General features: G+C 44.6%; 1 protein-coding gene across 1 annotated transcript in view; it reads right to left on the bottom strand.

Annotated features, from left to right (window-relative positions):
• Positions 1-17,871, bottom strand: part of LOC139376175 (obscurin, cytoskeletal calmodulin and titin-interacting RhoGEF b) — a 100,786-nt gene that overhangs the window by 66,367 nt on the left and 16,548 nt on the right. The window contains exons 8-24 of the mRNA XM_071118448.1: positions 17,527-17,695; positions 16,511-16,783; positions 16,044-16,322; positions 14,573-14,851; positions 13,652-13,927; positions 12,955-13,236; positions 12,087-12,362; positions 10,968-11,243; positions 10,313-10,588; positions 9,741-10,010; positions 9,377-9,649; positions 8,975-9,241; positions 8,486-8,755; positions 7,762-8,031; positions 1,911-2,180; positions 1,687-1,799; positions 1,401-1,554 (exon numbers count right to left, since the gene is read on the bottom strand). Coding sequence (XP_070974549.1) covers positions 1,401-1,554; positions 1,687-1,799; positions 1,911-2,180; positions 7,762-8,031; positions 8,486-8,755; positions 8,975-9,241; positions 9,377-9,649; positions 9,741-10,010; positions 10,313-10,588; positions 10,968-11,243; positions 12,087-12,362; positions 12,955-13,236; positions 13,652-13,927; positions 14,573-14,851; positions 16,044-16,322; positions 16,511-16,783; positions 17,527-17,695 — 4,273 coding nt within the window. The remainder of the gene's footprint in view (positions 1-1,400; positions 1,555-1,686; positions 1,800-1,910; positions 2,181-7,761; positions 8,032-8,485; positions 8,756-8,974; positions 9,242-9,376; positions 9,650-9,740; positions 10,011-10,312; positions 10,589-10,967; positions 11,244-12,086; positions 12,363-12,954; positions 13,237-13,651; positions 13,928-14,572; positions 14,852-16,043; positions 16,323-16,510; positions 16,784-17,526; positions 17,696-17,871) is intronic.

The following is a 17,871-nucleotide window of genomic DNA, read 5'->3' as shown; positions in this document are numbered from 1 at the left end:
ACAAAATGTATAATACCACCATACACCAATATTACAATATACTGTTGTAGGTACAGACACACGCGTGTGTGCGTATGCGTGTGTCTGTACCTGTGTGTGTGTCTCTTCACAGTCTCCGCTGTTGCATAAGGCATATTTTTATCTGTTTTTTTAATCTGATTCTACTGCTTGCATCAGTTACCTGATGTGAAATAGATTTCCATGTAGTCATTGCGTTATGTAGTAATGTGCACCTCCCATAGTCTGTTCTGGACTTGAGGATTGTGACGAGACCTTTGGTGACATGTCTTGGGGGGTATGCATGGGTGTCCGAGCTGCGTGTTAGTAGTTTAAACAGACAGCTCGGTGCATTCAGCTTGTCAACACTTCTTACAAAAACAAGTAGTGATGAAGTCAATCTCTCCTCCACTTTTGAGCCATGAGAGATTGACATGCATATTATTCAATGTTAGATCTCTGTGTACATCTCAGGTCCAGCAGTGCTGCCCTGTTCTGAGCCAATTGTAATTTTCCGAGGTCCCTCTGTGGCAGGTGCCAAGTGCGACAAAATTATGGCCTGTAGGACCTGCCTTGTTGATAGTGTTGTTAAGAAGGCAGAGCAGTGCTTTATTATGGACAGACTTCTCCCTATCTAAGCTACTGCTGTATCAACATGTTTTGACCATGACAGTTTACAATCCAGGGTTACTCCAAGCAGTTTAGACACCTCAACTTGCGCAATTTCAGTCGCTGTAGTAGCTGACGTGTATAGTGTTGAGTCATCCGCATTCCTTAGTCACACTAGTTTGTTCTTCTTTGTATTCAGTTTAGTCACATTATTTCTCAATTGTAAGGGATCGTAGACCATTCCTACGTACAGAATCCTCTAGGTCCTTGATATCCTTTTTTTTTTTTGGAAGGATTCTGCATGGAGGAATATGTCTAAGATCCCTGTCAATGTATTCTCATGGAAACAATTTTGAACAATCTTCCGTGCCGTTATCCTCGCAAGGTGAGGCATTGACAGTTATTGAAAAAAGGGGTGTCAATAATTTTGACCCCCACCTTTATGAGATTTGTTTTAATCACTTGCTAAAAACAAAATAAATGTCTCTACATTAATATAATTTCATTTTTTGGAGCATACAATATAGCTTAATATTTAAATTATTTATTTTATACAGTCAATTTTGCTCATCTTTATCAAGTCTGTCAATAAGATCGGAACCCACCGTATCTGGTAAGAAGAAGGTCTGTTATTTCAAAGTGTGACACGCACTATTTTTAACTACCTGTACAACAAAGCACTGTACCACTATCCTTGACAAGCCTATAGCATGATTAGATTGTACTACACAATCAGTATCGTTGGATTGCATAGTATACAGTGTATCATATGAATAACATGCGGGGACTCATACCATGAATAGTGAGTTTAGCTGATGTGTTGTCATCAGACGTTTGGCAGACGTATGTGCCCTCATCCTCTTGGGAACATTTGTGGATTAGCAGGCTGCGTGTGCGCCCCTGGGAGTGGATGCGAAGGTTCTTTCCTGGTTTCAGTTCCATGTCACCCTAAGAAACAGTGGTCTTTTGTAAAAATGATTTAATTGTATACACAATTATGCAAATAAAATTGCTGACATTGAACACTTTCTCAATTTTCAGAACTACAGTTCCATGATTTACTGGAATATGTTTTCTCACCTTGAACCACTTGACCTCAGCATTAGTTCTGGACACCTCACACTCAAGCGTAGCCTTCTCCTTCTCTGGGGCTTTGACATCCTCCATGGGTTTAGAGATCATAGCCGCAGGTTCTATAAAAACCCCAACACCAATAAGCACAACCTTCAAATAACAGCTGCCACCCCAATTAGCACTCAACTCGATGAATAGTTTACTGTTCGTCGAAAATGGATATAACCTACCTGTAACAATGAGTTTGGCAGAAGTTTTGACTCCCTCTGCTTGGAAAGCAATTGTTCCTGCGTCCTCCATCTTAATTTGGGATAGTGTGAGGGCGTGCTTCTTTCCCAGGGCCGTGATGCGGCAGTGTGACCCTGCCTTGAGCTTGACGCTGTCCCTGGTCCAGGAGCCCTCCACGTCAGCCTGGCTGAGCTCCACCTCAAGGGTCACTGTCTCCTTCTCATGGGCCTTGACCTCCGGCAGCAGGCCGCTCACCACCTCAATCTTCTTCACTGTGAAACACAGACAGAGGGAACGTTTAGGTGTGCTGGAATATGCATAGAATTCTAGGTTACACAACATCATCAGTAAGTGTCCTGTACATCTCTTCTTGACACTGAAACTGTAGATATAAATAGTCTGAGTATCTGGGTGGGGGTCAAATGTTCTATCAAACTACAAGGAATATTAGAGAATACTGTTACTATACTCAATAGGGGCTAGTTACTGTATACTGTACAGTGCCATCAAAGTATTCACGCCCCTTGACATTTTCCACATTTTGTTGTGGGATTAAAAGGGATTTAATTGTCACTCTTTTGTCAACAATCTACTAAAATACACTGTAATGTCAAAGTGGAATACAAATTCTAAAATGTGTTTAACCGCCTGAGTCAATACATGTTAATAAATCATGCATTTATAAAGCCCTTTTTTTACATCAGCAGATACCCAGTCTAAAACCCCAAAAAGCAAGCAATGTAGATGTCCAGTAGAACCACAGTGGCAAGGAAAAACTCCCTAGAAAGGCAGGAACCTAGGAAGAAACCTAGAGAGGAAGCAGGTTCTAAGGGGTGACCAGTCCTCTTATGGCTGTGCATGGTGGAGATTATAAGAGTACATGGCCATGAAGGCCAGATTGTTCTTCAAGATGTTCAAACGTTCATAGATGACCAGCAGGGTCAAACAATAATCACAGTGGTTGTAGAGGGTACAACAGGTCAGCACCTCAGGGGTAAATGTCAGTTGGCTTTTCATAGCCGAGCATTCAGAGGTCGAGAGAGCAGGTGCGGTAGAGAGGGAGGGAGAGCTAGAGAGAGGGAGAGAGAGGGACGAAAAAGGGTAGCTCGTCTGGTGAACAGGTGAAAATAAAACCTAACATAACTCAAACGGAAAGCATTTGCATTTCTGCGCAGTCCAGGCAGTGCTGAGAGGGAATCAATAGCCACAGGCAGAACAGTTGAAACGGGAGCAGCAGCATGACAATGTAGCACGTCCGGTGATGTTAGAATCACCTTTGGCAGTGGTTACATGTGAGTCTTTCTGGGTAAGTCTCTAAGAGCGTTCACACTGTATAAATGACAGGTGAACCAGGGGGGCCTCAGCTACCCCGAATGAGACGTTAGCTCCTCTAAATGCAACAAAAGTCAGACTTTGGGTGGGGTCTCTAAATAATGCTAATTTAACCATTCTCCTATTTGTTTAAAATGCATTGGTAAATATGTTGCACAGTGGTAAACCGTCCAATGAAACGAACACCCCCACCTCTCTGTCATGGTTTAAACCAATTATGTATATGTGGCAGCGCTGGCAGTCTCAGCTGCATAGATTTTCCTTTGTACTTCCTTGTTTTCACCATTTGTTTGCCATGCATCCTTGATTTAAAAAAATAGCCTATGCCTTTATTCCAATGCATTAGCTTTATCCGTTGATGTCTCATTGTTTGCTGTGGTCAGTCAGCTCAGCTGTTCAGAGCACTCATTGCTTTGTTTCACAGGTGTGTGCTGGTACTGGTGTTCTCCATTCTCCTGTAGTAGTAGACCATTTATTTAGCGTTATTATTTTCTATTCATATTTGTTTTCTTTACTGCATCACCTGATGATGGTCAACAATATCACTAGACAACTAGCCTACAGCTAGACATCAATGCGCATCCAACAAGTATACGTTAATGACAGTAGGCCTATAGTTGACCCTCGTTTAGAAGCATTCGATTTGGCAGTGGGATAGGCCTACATTCTTTTGGATTTGTGTCCCCATGGGAACTGTTTTAACGGTGAAACATAATGAAATGTTACGTTGGCATAGTTACACTTACAGTGCATTTTCCCAGATCTCCAAGATCCATGATAGGTACAGGTTTTAAGATCAATATTCTATTTCAATTGTTAAACGCTAAATAACGAAAAATAACACTGTCATTGTAACGGTCTTCTTCCTCCTCTGACGAGGAGTAGTCAGGATCGGAGGACCAATGCGCAGCGTGGTAAGTGTTCATGATACTTTTAATAGAACACAGAAAAATACAAAAATAACAACGTGAAATAACAAAAACCGAAACAGTTCCGTGTGGAACACACAGACACAGAAAATAATCACCCACAAATCAAGGGTGAAAACAGGCTGCCTAAGTATGGTTCTCAATCAGGGACAACGATTGACAGCTGCCTCTGATTGAGAACCATACCAGGCCAAACACAGAAATACCAACTCATAGAAAAACAAACATAGACAAACCACCCAACTCACGCCCTGACCATACTAAAACAAAGACATAACAAAAGAACTAAGGTCAGAACGTGACAGTCATAAATGTAAGGAAAGAAAGGTTGTGTTTTATGTCACACGATGTCACGCCCTGACCATAGAGAGCCTTTTATTCTCTATGTTGGATAGGTCGGGGTGTGACTAGGGTGGGTTATCTAGGTTATTATATGTCTATGTTGGCCTGGTATGGTTCCCAATCAGAGGCAGCTGTTTATCGTTGTCTCTGATTGGGGATCATATTTAGGCAGCCTTTTCCCACTGGGTTTTTGTGGGATCTTGTTTGTGTGTAGTTGCCAGTGTGCACTGCATTTGACTTCACGTTTCGTTTTGGTTCTGTATTGTTTTGGTGAGTTTCTTTAATTAAACATGTGGAACTCTATGCACGCTGCGCCTTGGTCCGTTAATTCTACAAACGACCGCGACAGAAGATCCCGCCACTCACGGACCAAGCAGTGTGCACAGGAGAGGGTATCCTGGGCCTGGGAGGATATCCAGGAGGTAAAGACATCCTGGACTTGGGAGGAGATAATGGCAGGAGACGAAAGCCTTCCTTGGAAGCAGACGCAAGTGGTGAGGGAAGGACAGCGACAACGCCGGGCTTCGTGGCCACGATGCAAGTCAAGAAGCAGCCTCCAAAAAATGTTGGGGGAGGCACACGAGGTGGTCGGCAAAGTTGAGGTGTGAGTCAGAGACCGTCGAGGAGTTATTGGACAAATTGGAGGAGAGTGAACGGACGGGAGAGTTAGAGACCTTTGAGGAGTTGTTTGACAAATTGGAGGAGAGTGAAGTGAGAGAGCTGTTGGTTTGGTGTAGTATGCACGGCATTCGCCCTGAGGAGCGTGTTAGCCGTCCGATGCCAACTGTGCCAGCTCCCCATACTCGTCCTGAGGAGCGTGAAATTTGGTGGTACATCCCGGTACCATGTGGGCCGGTTCTACGCACCAGGTCTCCAGTGCGCCTACACAGCCCAGTACGTCCTGTGCTAGCTCCCCGCACTCACCGTGTGGCGTGTGTCATTGTTCCGGCACCATCTGTGCCAGCTCTACGCACCAGGTCTCCAGTGTGCCTCCACAGCCCAGTACATCCTGTGCCTGCTCCTCGCACTCTCCCTGAAGTGCGTGTCCCCAGTCCGGTACCACCTGTGCCGGCCCCAGGCATCAGGCCTCCAGTGCGCCTCCCCAGTCCAGAGTTTCAGGCGACGAGTCCCAGTCCAGAGCTTCAGGCGACGAGACCCAGTCCAGAGCTTCCGGAGACGGTCCACGGTCCGGAACCTTCAGCTCCATGGCAGGAGCCTTCCTCTGCGCCGATGTCCAGTCAAGGCACGGCGTCCAGTCCCGTGCCAAGGCAGGAGCCTCCAGCGAGGGTTCCCAGTCCAGAGCCTCCTGCGAGGGTTCCCAGTCCAGAGCCTCCTGCGAGGGTTCCCAGTCCAGAGCCTCCTGCGAGGGTTCCCAGTCCAGAGCCTCCTGCGAGGGTTCCCAGTCCAGAGCCTCCAGCGAGGGTTCTTAGTCCAGAGCCTCCCGAGGGTTCCCTGTCCGGAGCCTCGTGCGACGGTTCCCAGTCCGGAGCCTCCAATGATGATCCACGGACCGGTTCCTCCGGCGACGATCCACAGTCCGGATCCTCCGGCAACAATCCACGGTCCGGAGCCTCCGGCGACGAGCCACGGTCCGGAGCCTCCGGCGACGAGCCACGGTCCGGAGCCTCCGGCGACGAGCCACGGTCCGGAGCCTCCGGCGACGAGCCACGGTCCGGAGCCTCCGGCGACGAGCCACGGTCCGGAGCCTCCGGCGACGAGCCACGGTCCGGAGCCGGAGCCTCCGGCGATGAGCCACGGTCCGGAGCCTCCGGCGACGAGCCACGGTCCGGTCCGGTGGTTAGCTCAATTACGTTTATTTTTTATACTGAAACTCCCCAGTCCTTAATGATTACAAGCACATGATGCAGCCACCACTATGCTTGAAAATATGGAGAGTGGTACTCAGTAATGTGATGTGTTGGATTTTCCCAAAACATTACACTTTCTAAGTTTACTGCTTTGCCACAATATTTGCATTATTACTATAGTGCCTTGTTGCAAACAGGATTAATTTTTTTGAATATTTTTATTCTGTACAGGCTTCCTTCTTTTTACTCTGTCAATTAGGTTAGTACTGTGGAGTAACTACAATGTTGATCCATCCTCAGTTACTGGCCTAATGGTGAAATCCCTGAGCGGTTTCCTTCCTCTCCGGTAACTGAGTTAGGAAGGACGGCTGTATCTTTGTCGTGATTGGGTGTATTGATACACCATCCAAAGCATAAATAATAACTTTACCACGCTCAGATGGATATATTCAATGTCTGCTTTTTTAAATTTTACACATCTACCAATAGGTGGAAGGATTCTAAAACCTCCCTGGTCTTTGTGGTTGAATCTGTGTTTGAAATTCACTGTTTGACTGAGGGACCATACAGGTATGTGTGAGCTAGAGATGTAGTCATTAAAAAATCAAACCTGTTACGGCTAGACGTTCCGCTGGAAGCCATAGGAACTGCAACCAGGCGCCTCATAAATCTAGTTTCCCATAGAAAACCAATAGAAAACACAAGCATTCCTGGATGGTTTGATCTCTGGGTTTTTGCCTGCCAAATACGTTCTGTTATACTTATTTTAACAGTTTTGAAACTTTAGAGTGTTTTCTATCCAAATCTACCAATTACATGCATATCCTAGCTTCTGGGCCTGAGTAGCAGGCAGTTTACTTTGGGCACGCTTTTCATCCGGATGTGAAAATATTGCCCCCTATTCTAAAGTGGTTTTAAACACTTTTATTTACCTTTATTTAACTAGGCCAGTCAGTTAAGAACAAATTCTTATTGTCAATGACAGCCTAAGAACAGTGGGTTAACTGCCTGTTCAGGGGCAGAACGACATATTTGTACCTTGTCAGCTCAGGGGTTTGAACTTGCAACCTTCCGGTTACTAGTCCAACGCTCTAACCACTAGGCTACCCTGGCGCACACATAGTGAGTGCAACTTATGTGACAAATTTTTACTTCTGAACTTATTTAGGCTTACCATAACAAAGGGGTTGAATACTTATTGACTCAAAACATTTCAGCTTTTAATTTTTAATTAATTAATTTTTAATTAATTTGTCAATTTATATATATATTACATTACAGGGTATTTTATGTAGGCCAGTGACCAAAACCTAATACATTTAAAATGCAGGCTGTAACACAATAAAATGTGAAAAAAGTCAAGGAGTGTGAATAGTTTCTGTAGGTACTCTACATAACCATAAAACTACCGCAGCTGTAAATAGGACACCATTCTTACTTACCATCCACTGTGAGTTTGGCCTGGGTCTTGTCGTCCAGGGTCTCACAGGAGTAGTAGCCACGGTCGGCCGTAGTCACACTCTTAAAGACCAGGGTCTGCTTGGCTCCGTCCACCCTGATCTCCATGTTGCCTCCAGGCTGTAGCACCACGCTGTTCTTCATCCACCTGACCTCTTTAGAGGGCTTACTCAGCTCTACCTCCAGCTTCACCTCCTTCTGTTCCTCCATCGCCATCACATTCTCCAGCTTCTTCTTGAACATCACCGGCTCCACTGTCAGGGCACAAAGAAAACACAGATATTAGAACTCCTTTCCGAAAACTGTAGCCCTTCTAAGCAAAATTGCCAGGTAAGTGTTAAAGCTGCAATATGTAACTTTTTGGGCAACCTGACCAAATTCACACAAAAATGTGCATTATAGATGTCACTCTCATTGAAAGCAAATCCAAGAAGCAGTACATCTGTTCCGTTTCTATGCTTCTCACTCTTAAATTTAGCTTTTGCATCTTTTACTTCTGGTTTTGTACACCAGCTTCAAACAGTTGAAAATATATTTTTGGTTATGGAAAAGACATTTCACAGTGGTTTAGATGGTAAAATTATTCTCTACACTATACTTGCTCTTTTGGTCACAAAAAACTGAAATTCGGCAAACTATTTGAATTTTAGCAAACAGGAGCTATTTCTCCATAGTGCACCTTTAAAGCGAATGGAGGTTGGTTCTTACGTTGCACTTGGAGGGTAGCACTGCAGGTTTTGCCCTCTGCATCAATGCTGATCTCTTGAGCATCATCCTGACTGACTGAGGTGACGGTGAGGGAGTGGCTGGTGCCCCCATGCTCAATCTTATATTTGGGCCCAGCAGTGATGGGCACGTTGTTGCAGAACCATTTCACGTTGACGTCAGCTGGGGTGACACTACACTTGAAGATGGCCTCCTTCCCCTCCACAGCAGCGACGTTGCTCAGCTTGGAAGTCAGCTTCACCAGTCTGGGTGCTGAAAAGGACAGAAAATAATAGTTTACTTGGAGACATAATTAGACTCAGGAACACAGAAAATGTGTTAATATGGAAATGAATGGCTTAACATCTAGTGCGTTTGCCTGTATGTCTGTAACTACTGTATGCTGTATCTTGTATATGTCTGTAACTACAGTTCATCTTGTAGTAGTCAGGTACCAAGTTGTACATCTAATGAAAACAAAGCCTCAGCTACCTTTGGTGGAGACCTTGGCAGAGGTCTTATCATCTTTGCATTCACAGCTGTATTCTCCCTCATCCTCTTTTGCCATTCCTGTCACAGTAAGGACCCGCTTGGGACCATCAGTGCTGACACAGAACCTGCCGCCGGGTTTGACCTCACAGCTGTTGTGGCGCCAGAGCACGTCCCCTAAGGCTCGGTTCATTTCACAGGTCAGTGTCAGTGTACCACCCAGCTCTGTGGCTACAGGCTGCAACTGCACCACAAACTTCAGCGGTGAGTCTGAAGGGAAACGTGGCCAGCATTTCAATAGCTAAATGGAATATGTAGGATCTTCATAGGTATTGACTATGCTCACAGAAACATACAACACCAGCCCGTCAATCATTTGTTCTGACGAATGAAAAGCGAACTAACCTTTGACTTGAACTTTGAACTCAAGCTTGTCGTCAGCAGTGTGGCAAGAGTAGGTGCCACTGTCTTTGACTTCAGTGGACTTCACAATCAGGGTATGAGAATGTCCCTCTCTCTTCATGTCATACTTAGAGCTCTCCTTCAACTCCACACCGTCCCTGAACCACTTAACGCTGGCACTCTCCGAAGTCAACTCAGTGGTCAAAACAATCTTCTCACTTACTTGAACACTGCATGCACTCTTCACTGCAGTTTTTTTAAACTTGGCAGAGGATTCTAGAAACAAAAGAGAAGACTTGTTAGTATAGAGGTGATAGCAAAGACATTTGGGTACAACAAATATTGTTGAAAGTCAATGACATCCTACCTGCCACCTCTATCTTGAAGGCCAACTTCTCCGCTCCAACCTCACAGGTGTACTCTCCAGCATCCTTCTTCTCCACCTTCTCTATCACCAGCTGACGAGTCTTGCCCTTTGTCTCCAAGGAGACTGTCTTACTGGAAGTCAGCAGCTTGCCATCCTTGTACCATTTCACCTCTGTCTCGGTATCAGACACCTCACATCTCAGAGTGGCTTTCTGGGAGAGAGTAGCTTTCACGTCCTTCTGTACAGACTCCTTGTTGGAGAAGGTAGTCTCTGAAGGAGAAATCATGAAATGGCACAGTAATATTAGAAACCCTTCATTTAGGGTAGAACACAAAAAATACAGGATGAATATCTCTACATGGGATATACATGGGACTGGGAGTCAATAACCAGCAATAGTTTTAGATAGACACAAATATGCAACCCGAGAGACAGAAATCTACAACAAAAACAGACATTCAGAGAACATCGGCTTTTGTATATAACATTTTTTTTTTTGGGGGGGGGCATTCAGCATCCAAAGCCTTGAGAGAGATATCAATATAGACAACCAGCTTTCATATCATCCATACCTGCCACCTGTATCCTGAAGGCCAGTTTCTCTGCTCCAACCTCACAGGTGTACTCTCCAGCATCCTTCTTCTCCACCTTCTCTATCACCAGCTGACGAGTCTTGCCCTTAGTTTCCATCTGGACTGTCTTACTGGAAGTCAGCAGCTTGCCATCCTTGTACCATTTCACCTCTGTCTTGGTATCAGACACTTCACAGCTCAGAGTGGCTTTCTGGGAAAGAGTAGCTTTCACCTCCTTCTGTACAGACTCCTTGTTGTTGAAGGCTGCCTGGACCTCTGAATGGGGATCAATTAAGGGTATGGTAAAATCAGAAACCCCCAATTCAGGGTAAAACAATCCCCACCCCAAATTTGAAACCATTAACATAATCTTGTACATGACAGACAAAGGAGACATCAAGTGGTATTGCCAGAGTAAGTTAAAAATCAGCATTTCTCAAGCATTATGAGACAAAGACATTTCAACCAACAAAAGCAGACAAATCTTATATCAACATGAACAAAACAATCATAATAGACAACGGTATAACATCCCTTTGCTTGGGAGAAAACACATGGTGACAATGTAGAACACACACGGTATATTCACAACCATTCACCCACCAAAACCTTGAGAGAAACATCAATAGACAGCCAGCTCTCATATTGTCCCTACCTGCCACCTGTATCTTAAAGGCCACTTTCTCTGCTCCAACCTCACAGGTGTACTCGCCAGCATCCTTCTTCTCCACAATGTCCAACACCAGCTGACGAGTCTTGTCCTTTGTCTCCATGTGGACTGTCTTGCTGGTTGTCAGCAGCTTGCCGCCCTTGTACCATTTCACCTCCGTCTTGGTGTCGGACACCTCACAGGTCAGAGTGGCTTTCTGGGAGAGAGTAGCTTTCACCTCCTTCTGTACAGACTCCTTGTTGGAGAAAGCTGCTTGAGTTTCTGAGAAAACAATCATGGAGATGCATGGCAGTACCAGAAACATTACATTCAAGGTCAAATAATCCCAACAACCAAACCAGATACCATATCTTACACACAACAGACCCGGGGGACATAAAGAGATACAATTGCGAGATAAATTAACCATCTGCGTTTCTAAAGCGGACGACAATGAAGCAAAAAATACATTTCAAGACAATCAAACAACACAACAGTACAATATCTCTTTTCTTTAGGGAAAACATTTATAGGCAATGTAGAGAACACATACACTGAGTGTACAAAACATTAGGAACACCTTCCTAATATTGAGTTGCACCCACTTTTGCCCTCAGAACAGCCTCAATGCGTTCCATAGGGATGCTGGCCCATTGTTGACTCCAAGGCTTCCCACAGTTGTGTCAAGTCGGCTGGATGTCCTTTGGGTGGTGGACCATTCTTGATACACACAGGAAACTGTTGAGCGTGAAAAACCCAGCAGCGTTGCAGTTCTTGACACACTTAAACCGGTGCGTCTGGCACCTACTACCATACCCCAATCAAAGGCACTTAAATATTTTGTCTTGTCCATTCAACCTCTGAATGGCACACATACACAATCCATGTCTCAGTTGTCTCAAGGCTTAGAAATCCTTCTTTAACATGTCTCCTCCCCTTCATCGACACTGATTGAAGTGACGTCAATAAGGGATCATAGCGTTCACCTGGATTCACCTGGTCAGTCTACGTCATGGAACGAGCAGGTGTTCCTAATGCTTTGTACACTCAGTGTATATTTACAACTATTTAGCCTCCAAAGCCTTCTGGGGAACAATAATAGACAGCGGCTTTATATGTCCTTACCTGCCGTCTGAATCCTGAAGGCCAGTTTCTCTGCTCCAACCTCACATGTGTACTCTCCAGCATCCTTCTTCTCCACCTTCTCTATCACCAGCTGACGAGTCTTGCCATTAGTTTCCATGTGGACTGTCTCACTGGAAGTTAGCAGCTTGCCATCCTTGTACCATTTCACCTCTGCCTTGGTATCAGACACCTCACAGCTCAGAGTGGCTTTCTGGGAGAGAGTAGCTTTCACCTCCTTCTGTACAGACTCCTTGTTATAGAAGGCAGCCTGAGTTTCTGAAGGAGGAACCATTGAAGGATATGATGGAAATTAAAAACCTTCCACTCAATATAACATCAAAACAGGAACCATATCTGTAGACTGGACAAATACGGGAGGTATTGGACATTGAGCCGCCTTCCAAAGTCAACCATTGGAAATTAAAATGTTTTATGGAGACGGACACACACACACACACACCAGAACAACAAACAAGGAAACAGAGCACTCAGATATCCCCACGAGCAACATCAGTCAAACAAGACACACTATTAAAAGGACATTGTTGTGAGGAATCAAAACAACCAATTAAAAAACTCCCCAAACCTTTCTGTTTGTAAGATAGAACTTTCAAACTCTATGGTCCCAATTACACTTTGAAAATAACAAAATAGCTGTAAGTTTGTAAGATAAAAACAGAACTGAAAATGTAACTGTGTCTGCCCCATAACATCTCCTCAGACCTAGGTGCTGTAAATCTCTTCTTGAAATAAGAAAAAGAATAATACAACTTGAATTCGTAGGACAGACAAATGGGCAACCATTCCAGCAACCAAAGCCTAAATGGCATCACAGAGGGCATGTAACTAAAAAATAACTCCTCCTTACCTCCAGTCACGTGTATCTTGTAGGCCAGCTTTTCTGTTCCCACCTCACAGGTGTACTCTCCACCATCCTTCTTCTCCACCTTCTCTATCACCAGCTGACGAGTCTTGCCCTTTGTCTCCATGGAGACGGTCTTACTGGAAGTCAGCAGCTTGCCATCCTTGTACCATTTCACCTCTGCCTTGGTATCAGACACTTCACAGGTCAGAGTGGCTTTCTGGGAGAGAGTAGCTTTCACCTCTTTCTGTACAGAGTCCTTGTTGGTGAAGGCAGACTGTTGTGCTTCTGATGGAACAATCATTGAGGGGCAAAATGGCAGAAATGTTTAATTTGGGGTCAAACAGTATCAACACCAAACACAGGACACATCCCTTACTGTCCTGTACAGACCATGGGGACAATGAACTACAGAACGTACACCGGGAGTCAACAATTCTAACATGATACGGAGACAAACAAACTATGCAACAAGCATGGAAACAGACTTTTTCAGACATAATATAAGCTAGAGCAACGACACAGATTGCAGGAGACATCAACTTGGGAAGACAACTCAACAAATGAAAGAACCTTTGTCAAACACAAGTTTTATTGGATAAATATCTGTAGGACAGGCATTTGGACAACCATCCCTCCCACTATAAGCCCTATAGCAGACGATAGACTGACAGTAAATCCAATAGTTGCAAAACATCCATACCTGCCACCTGAATCTTATAGACCAGTTTCTCCACTCCAACCTCACAGGTGTACTCTCCAGCATCCTTCTTCTCCACCTTCTCTATCACCAGCTGACGAGTCTTGCCCTTTGTTTCCATGGAGACGGTCTTACTGGAAGTCAGCAGCTTGCCATCCTTGTACCATTTCACCTCCGTCTTGGTATCAGACACTTCACAGCTCAGAGTGGCTTTCTGGGAGAGAGTAGCTTTCACGTCCTTCTGTACAGACTCCTTGTTGTAGAAGACAGCCTGGGCTTCTGTAAATCAACCATTAGCAATTCAAATATAGAATGGGAATAGACACACAGCCCCAAAAGGGACAGAGACCAGTGAGACGTCCCAATAAGCAACAATAGCAAGCCAGAAGTCAAAACAACCAGAGCCATATCAAGCAAAGAAACAACCTTGATGCGCCAAATACAGGTGTAGGATTTTTGCCAGTTTGCTACAGCAGGAAGATAATCCTGCAGCAACAGTAAATGGGAATTGTTTGTAGGGGTTGCTACATTTTTCGTAAGGCAAAATCAAGTCTGAAATGTCAAAGAGGAAATTACAAACTTTAAAAGCATTTTTAAAATTCAAATACACTACAAGTTTCACATTTCCTGTATTGCAGTAAAGTTGTCCTGCAACAGGGTGATCAAATTAAGATCATACCACCTTGTCTGGTAGAATCAACTAATCCTAAAATTGCAATTTTAACACTACGTCAACAACAAAATAGGCATTGGTTTCTGACTGAGACTAAATCTAAATTTAATTTAACAGTACATTTGCCAAAGCTTCCCAGAGGAGAGATAAATATAAAACAGTTATATTTTCCTAAGATAAACATGTCAAATGTGCATATCAGACAACCATTCCAGCAAAAGCAGACCAGACAGCGAGTAGATCCTCCTTACCTGTCACCTGAATCTTATAGACCAGTTTCTCCGCTCCAACCTCACAGGTGTACTCTCCAGCATCCTTCTTCTCCGCCTTCTCTATCACCAGCTGACGAGTCTTGCCCTTTGTCTCCATGTGGACTGTCTTACTGGAAGTCAGCAGCTTGCCATCCTTGTACCATTTCACCTCTGTCTTGGTATCAGACACCTCACAGCTCAGAGTGGCTTTCTGGGAGAGAGTAGCTTTCACCTCCTTCTGTACAGACTCCTTGTTGTTGAAGGCAGACTGTTGGGTTTCTAAGGGAACAATCATGGAGGGGCAAAGTTGCATCACAAGGGTTTAAACACTAAAAGCATGATATTTCGACTCTGGACATTTGTCTCTCTCTTTCTCTCCCTTCCCGGAGGACCTGAGCCCTAGGACCATGCCTCAGGACTACCTGACCTGATGACTCCTGGCAGTCCCATTACCCAGTCCACCTGGTCGTGCTGCTGATCCAGTTTCTGGGGTTTTGCTTGTGGCTATGGCACCCTGACCTGTTCACCAGACATGCTACCTTGTTGTGCTGCTGCTCCAGTTTCAACTGTTGTGTCTGCAGCCTTTGAACCCTGACCTGTTCACCGGATGTGCTACCTTGTCCCAGACCTGCTGTTTTTTTTACACTCTCTCTCCCTCTCCCCCTCTCCCTTCCTGTCTACCACATCTGCTGTCTCAACCTCTGAATGCTCAGCTATGAAAAGCCACCTGACATTTACTCCTGAGGTGCTGACATGTTGCACACTCCACAACAGCTGTGATTAATATTTGACCCTGCTGGTCACCTATGAACGTTTGAACAACTTGAAGAACGATCTGGGCTTAGTGGCCATGTACTCTTATAATCTGCACATGGTACAGCCAGAAGTGGACTGGCCACCCCTCAGAGCCTGCTTCCTCTCTAAGTTTCTTCCTAGGTTCTTGCCTTTCTAGGGAATTTTTCCTAGCCACTGTGCTTCTACATCTGCATTGCTTGATGGTTGGGGATTTATGCTGGGTTTCTGTATAAGCACTTTGTGACATCTGCTGATGTAAAAAGGGCTTTATAAATACATTTGATTGATTGATTGAATGATTGATTGACATGGGTAGTAGCATTGACTGATAGTTAAGCATGTCAACCACCTATAACTCTAATATTGCAGAGACAGAGACAGCGCACCATTGAAGTGTCCTGAGAAGCCATGAAATTCACCCAATGAAACAACTTCGAAGCCCAAATCTACAAACCATGATCAATCTGATAGACTCACCGATTTCATTCTCAATTATAACATATTGAAACTAACAAAACCACCATACATTTCTAAGATAACGAGCAGAGTGGAAGCAATTCAAATGTACATTTTCCAAACCATCTCCAAGGACTGAGAGGGATTTGAACGACTGGCACATGAACAACCACTCCAGCAACCTTTGTCAAAAGCAGACAATAGATAGTCAGAATATTACCTGAAACATGTATTTTAAAGACCAGCTTCTCTGCTCTAGCCTCACAGGTGTATTCTCCAGCATCCTTCTTCTCAATTTTGTCTACTACCAACAGACGACTCCTGCCCTTTGTCTCCGTGGAGACTGTCTCAGTGGAAGTCAGCAGCTTGCCGTCCTTGTACCATTTCACCTCAGTCTTTGGGTCGGACACTTCACAGCTCAGAGTGGCTTTCTGGGAGAGAGTAACTTTCACCTCCTTCTGTACAGACTCCTTGTTGTAGAAGACTGCCTGTTGGGCTTCTGTGGGAACAATCATGAATGGCACAGTAAAATGAGAAACATTTATTTTAGGGTTGAACACTAAAAACAGGAACAATATTTGCATAGGCAGTCTGGGATTCTGAAGGTTTGCCTAGGTTATTAAACAAACTGAAATGCAATGATACTATTGGTCCAGTGTGCTCGACAGACATTCCCTTCTCTCTTACCTTTTATCTTGACCTGGAATGTGACTTTGTCCTCGACTGTCTCGCAGGAGTAGTGTCCCTCGTCACTCTTCTTGGCATTCTTGATGACCAGTCTCCTCTGTGTCCCTTTGGAGACGACGGTGGTTCTTTGGTCCTCAGTGACCAGTGTCTGATCCTTCCTCCACACCACCACCGCGCTTGCAGACGACACCTCGCAGTTCAACTCCAGGTCCCCGCTGAGGGCAGGCGCCACCTCCATGGGACCCCTGGGCTTGTTCAGGAACTTGGCTTCATCTGGAAGAGAAACAGGGATGGGATTTGTCATCAAGAACAAACACTTGAATTGTCCACTTTTTTTCATTCATAGAAATGTGGCAGCAATCCATTGACACCTTAAGGTTATAATTAAATGTTAACAAAGAACCATATGGAATTGAATATTTAAATAATAAACGCAATGACAGATTTGATCTGTGATGAGTTATTCGCTTTTTCAAATACTGGATTATTCTATTATAACCAAACAGTTACATTTCATACACCATCATATGATAGGTGGGTGTCTGCCTGCGCGTGGTTGGAGGATGGGGGACGGTACCAGTGACACATTGGACTTTATTACAGGATGACAGAGAGCTCTTTTCCATGCTAGACGGCTCACTACCACCTGGTGTTAGCTGTCACAGCCCAGTCCGTCCCTGTGTGTCACGTGGCGTGAGAGGGGCTTTCTGTCGGCAATGTAGGTTAGAGGTTGCATTTGATACACTGTCACTTTAAGACTCGGGGTCTGACTAACCCACTGGATTTAGATTTTTAAAACATTTCAAAATTAAAAACGGTGTTCAGTGAAAGTATACAGCATTTTGCTATTCCTGCAACTCTAATAAAAGGATATGGGGATCTGAGGTACCAGGTTTCCACTTCCCACCGGGTGCATACATGTGCCCATTGGAGTGCTTTCTTCTTTCTAGCGTGACAGATTACTACAGGAGTTGAGGTGAATCTTTTTTCTTGATCTTTCGACTGTCCTGTTGTACCTTTTAGAGAAAGCTGCAGGGACATTCGGTCTTCGTTTAAGACACACTCATAGATGCCCGTGTCCTCTCCGGTGACGTTGTGCACCATCAGGATCCTCTTGCGGTCGGTGCTCATGCACTCATACTTCTTGCCCACCTTCAGCTCCCGTCCATTCTTCATCCAGACCACCTACAGAGTTAGAGGGAACGTTCAAAATTTGGCGGAACACACAACCCACATAAGAGTCAGCCCAACCCATTCATTAACACAGTGAATTGAATCGGAACAATTCTAAAGAGTTACGTTATTTTGGTATTTATTACACTACCCCTTTTACGTTTCATAACCCTAACAGACCAATAAAG

Source organism: Oncorhynchus clarkii, chromosome 20 (genome assembly GCF_045791955.1).
Source record: "Oncorhynchus clarkii lewisi isolate Uvic-CL-2024 chromosome 20, UVic_Ocla_1.0, whole genome shotgun sequence".
NCBI classification, from domain to species: domain Eukaryota; kingdom Metazoa; phylum Chordata; class Actinopteri; order Salmoniformes; family Salmonidae; genus Oncorhynchus; species Oncorhynchus clarkii.
The sequence above is the reverse complement of the archived record's forward strand: the minus strand, read 5'-3'. Positions and strand labels throughout refer to the sequence as shown.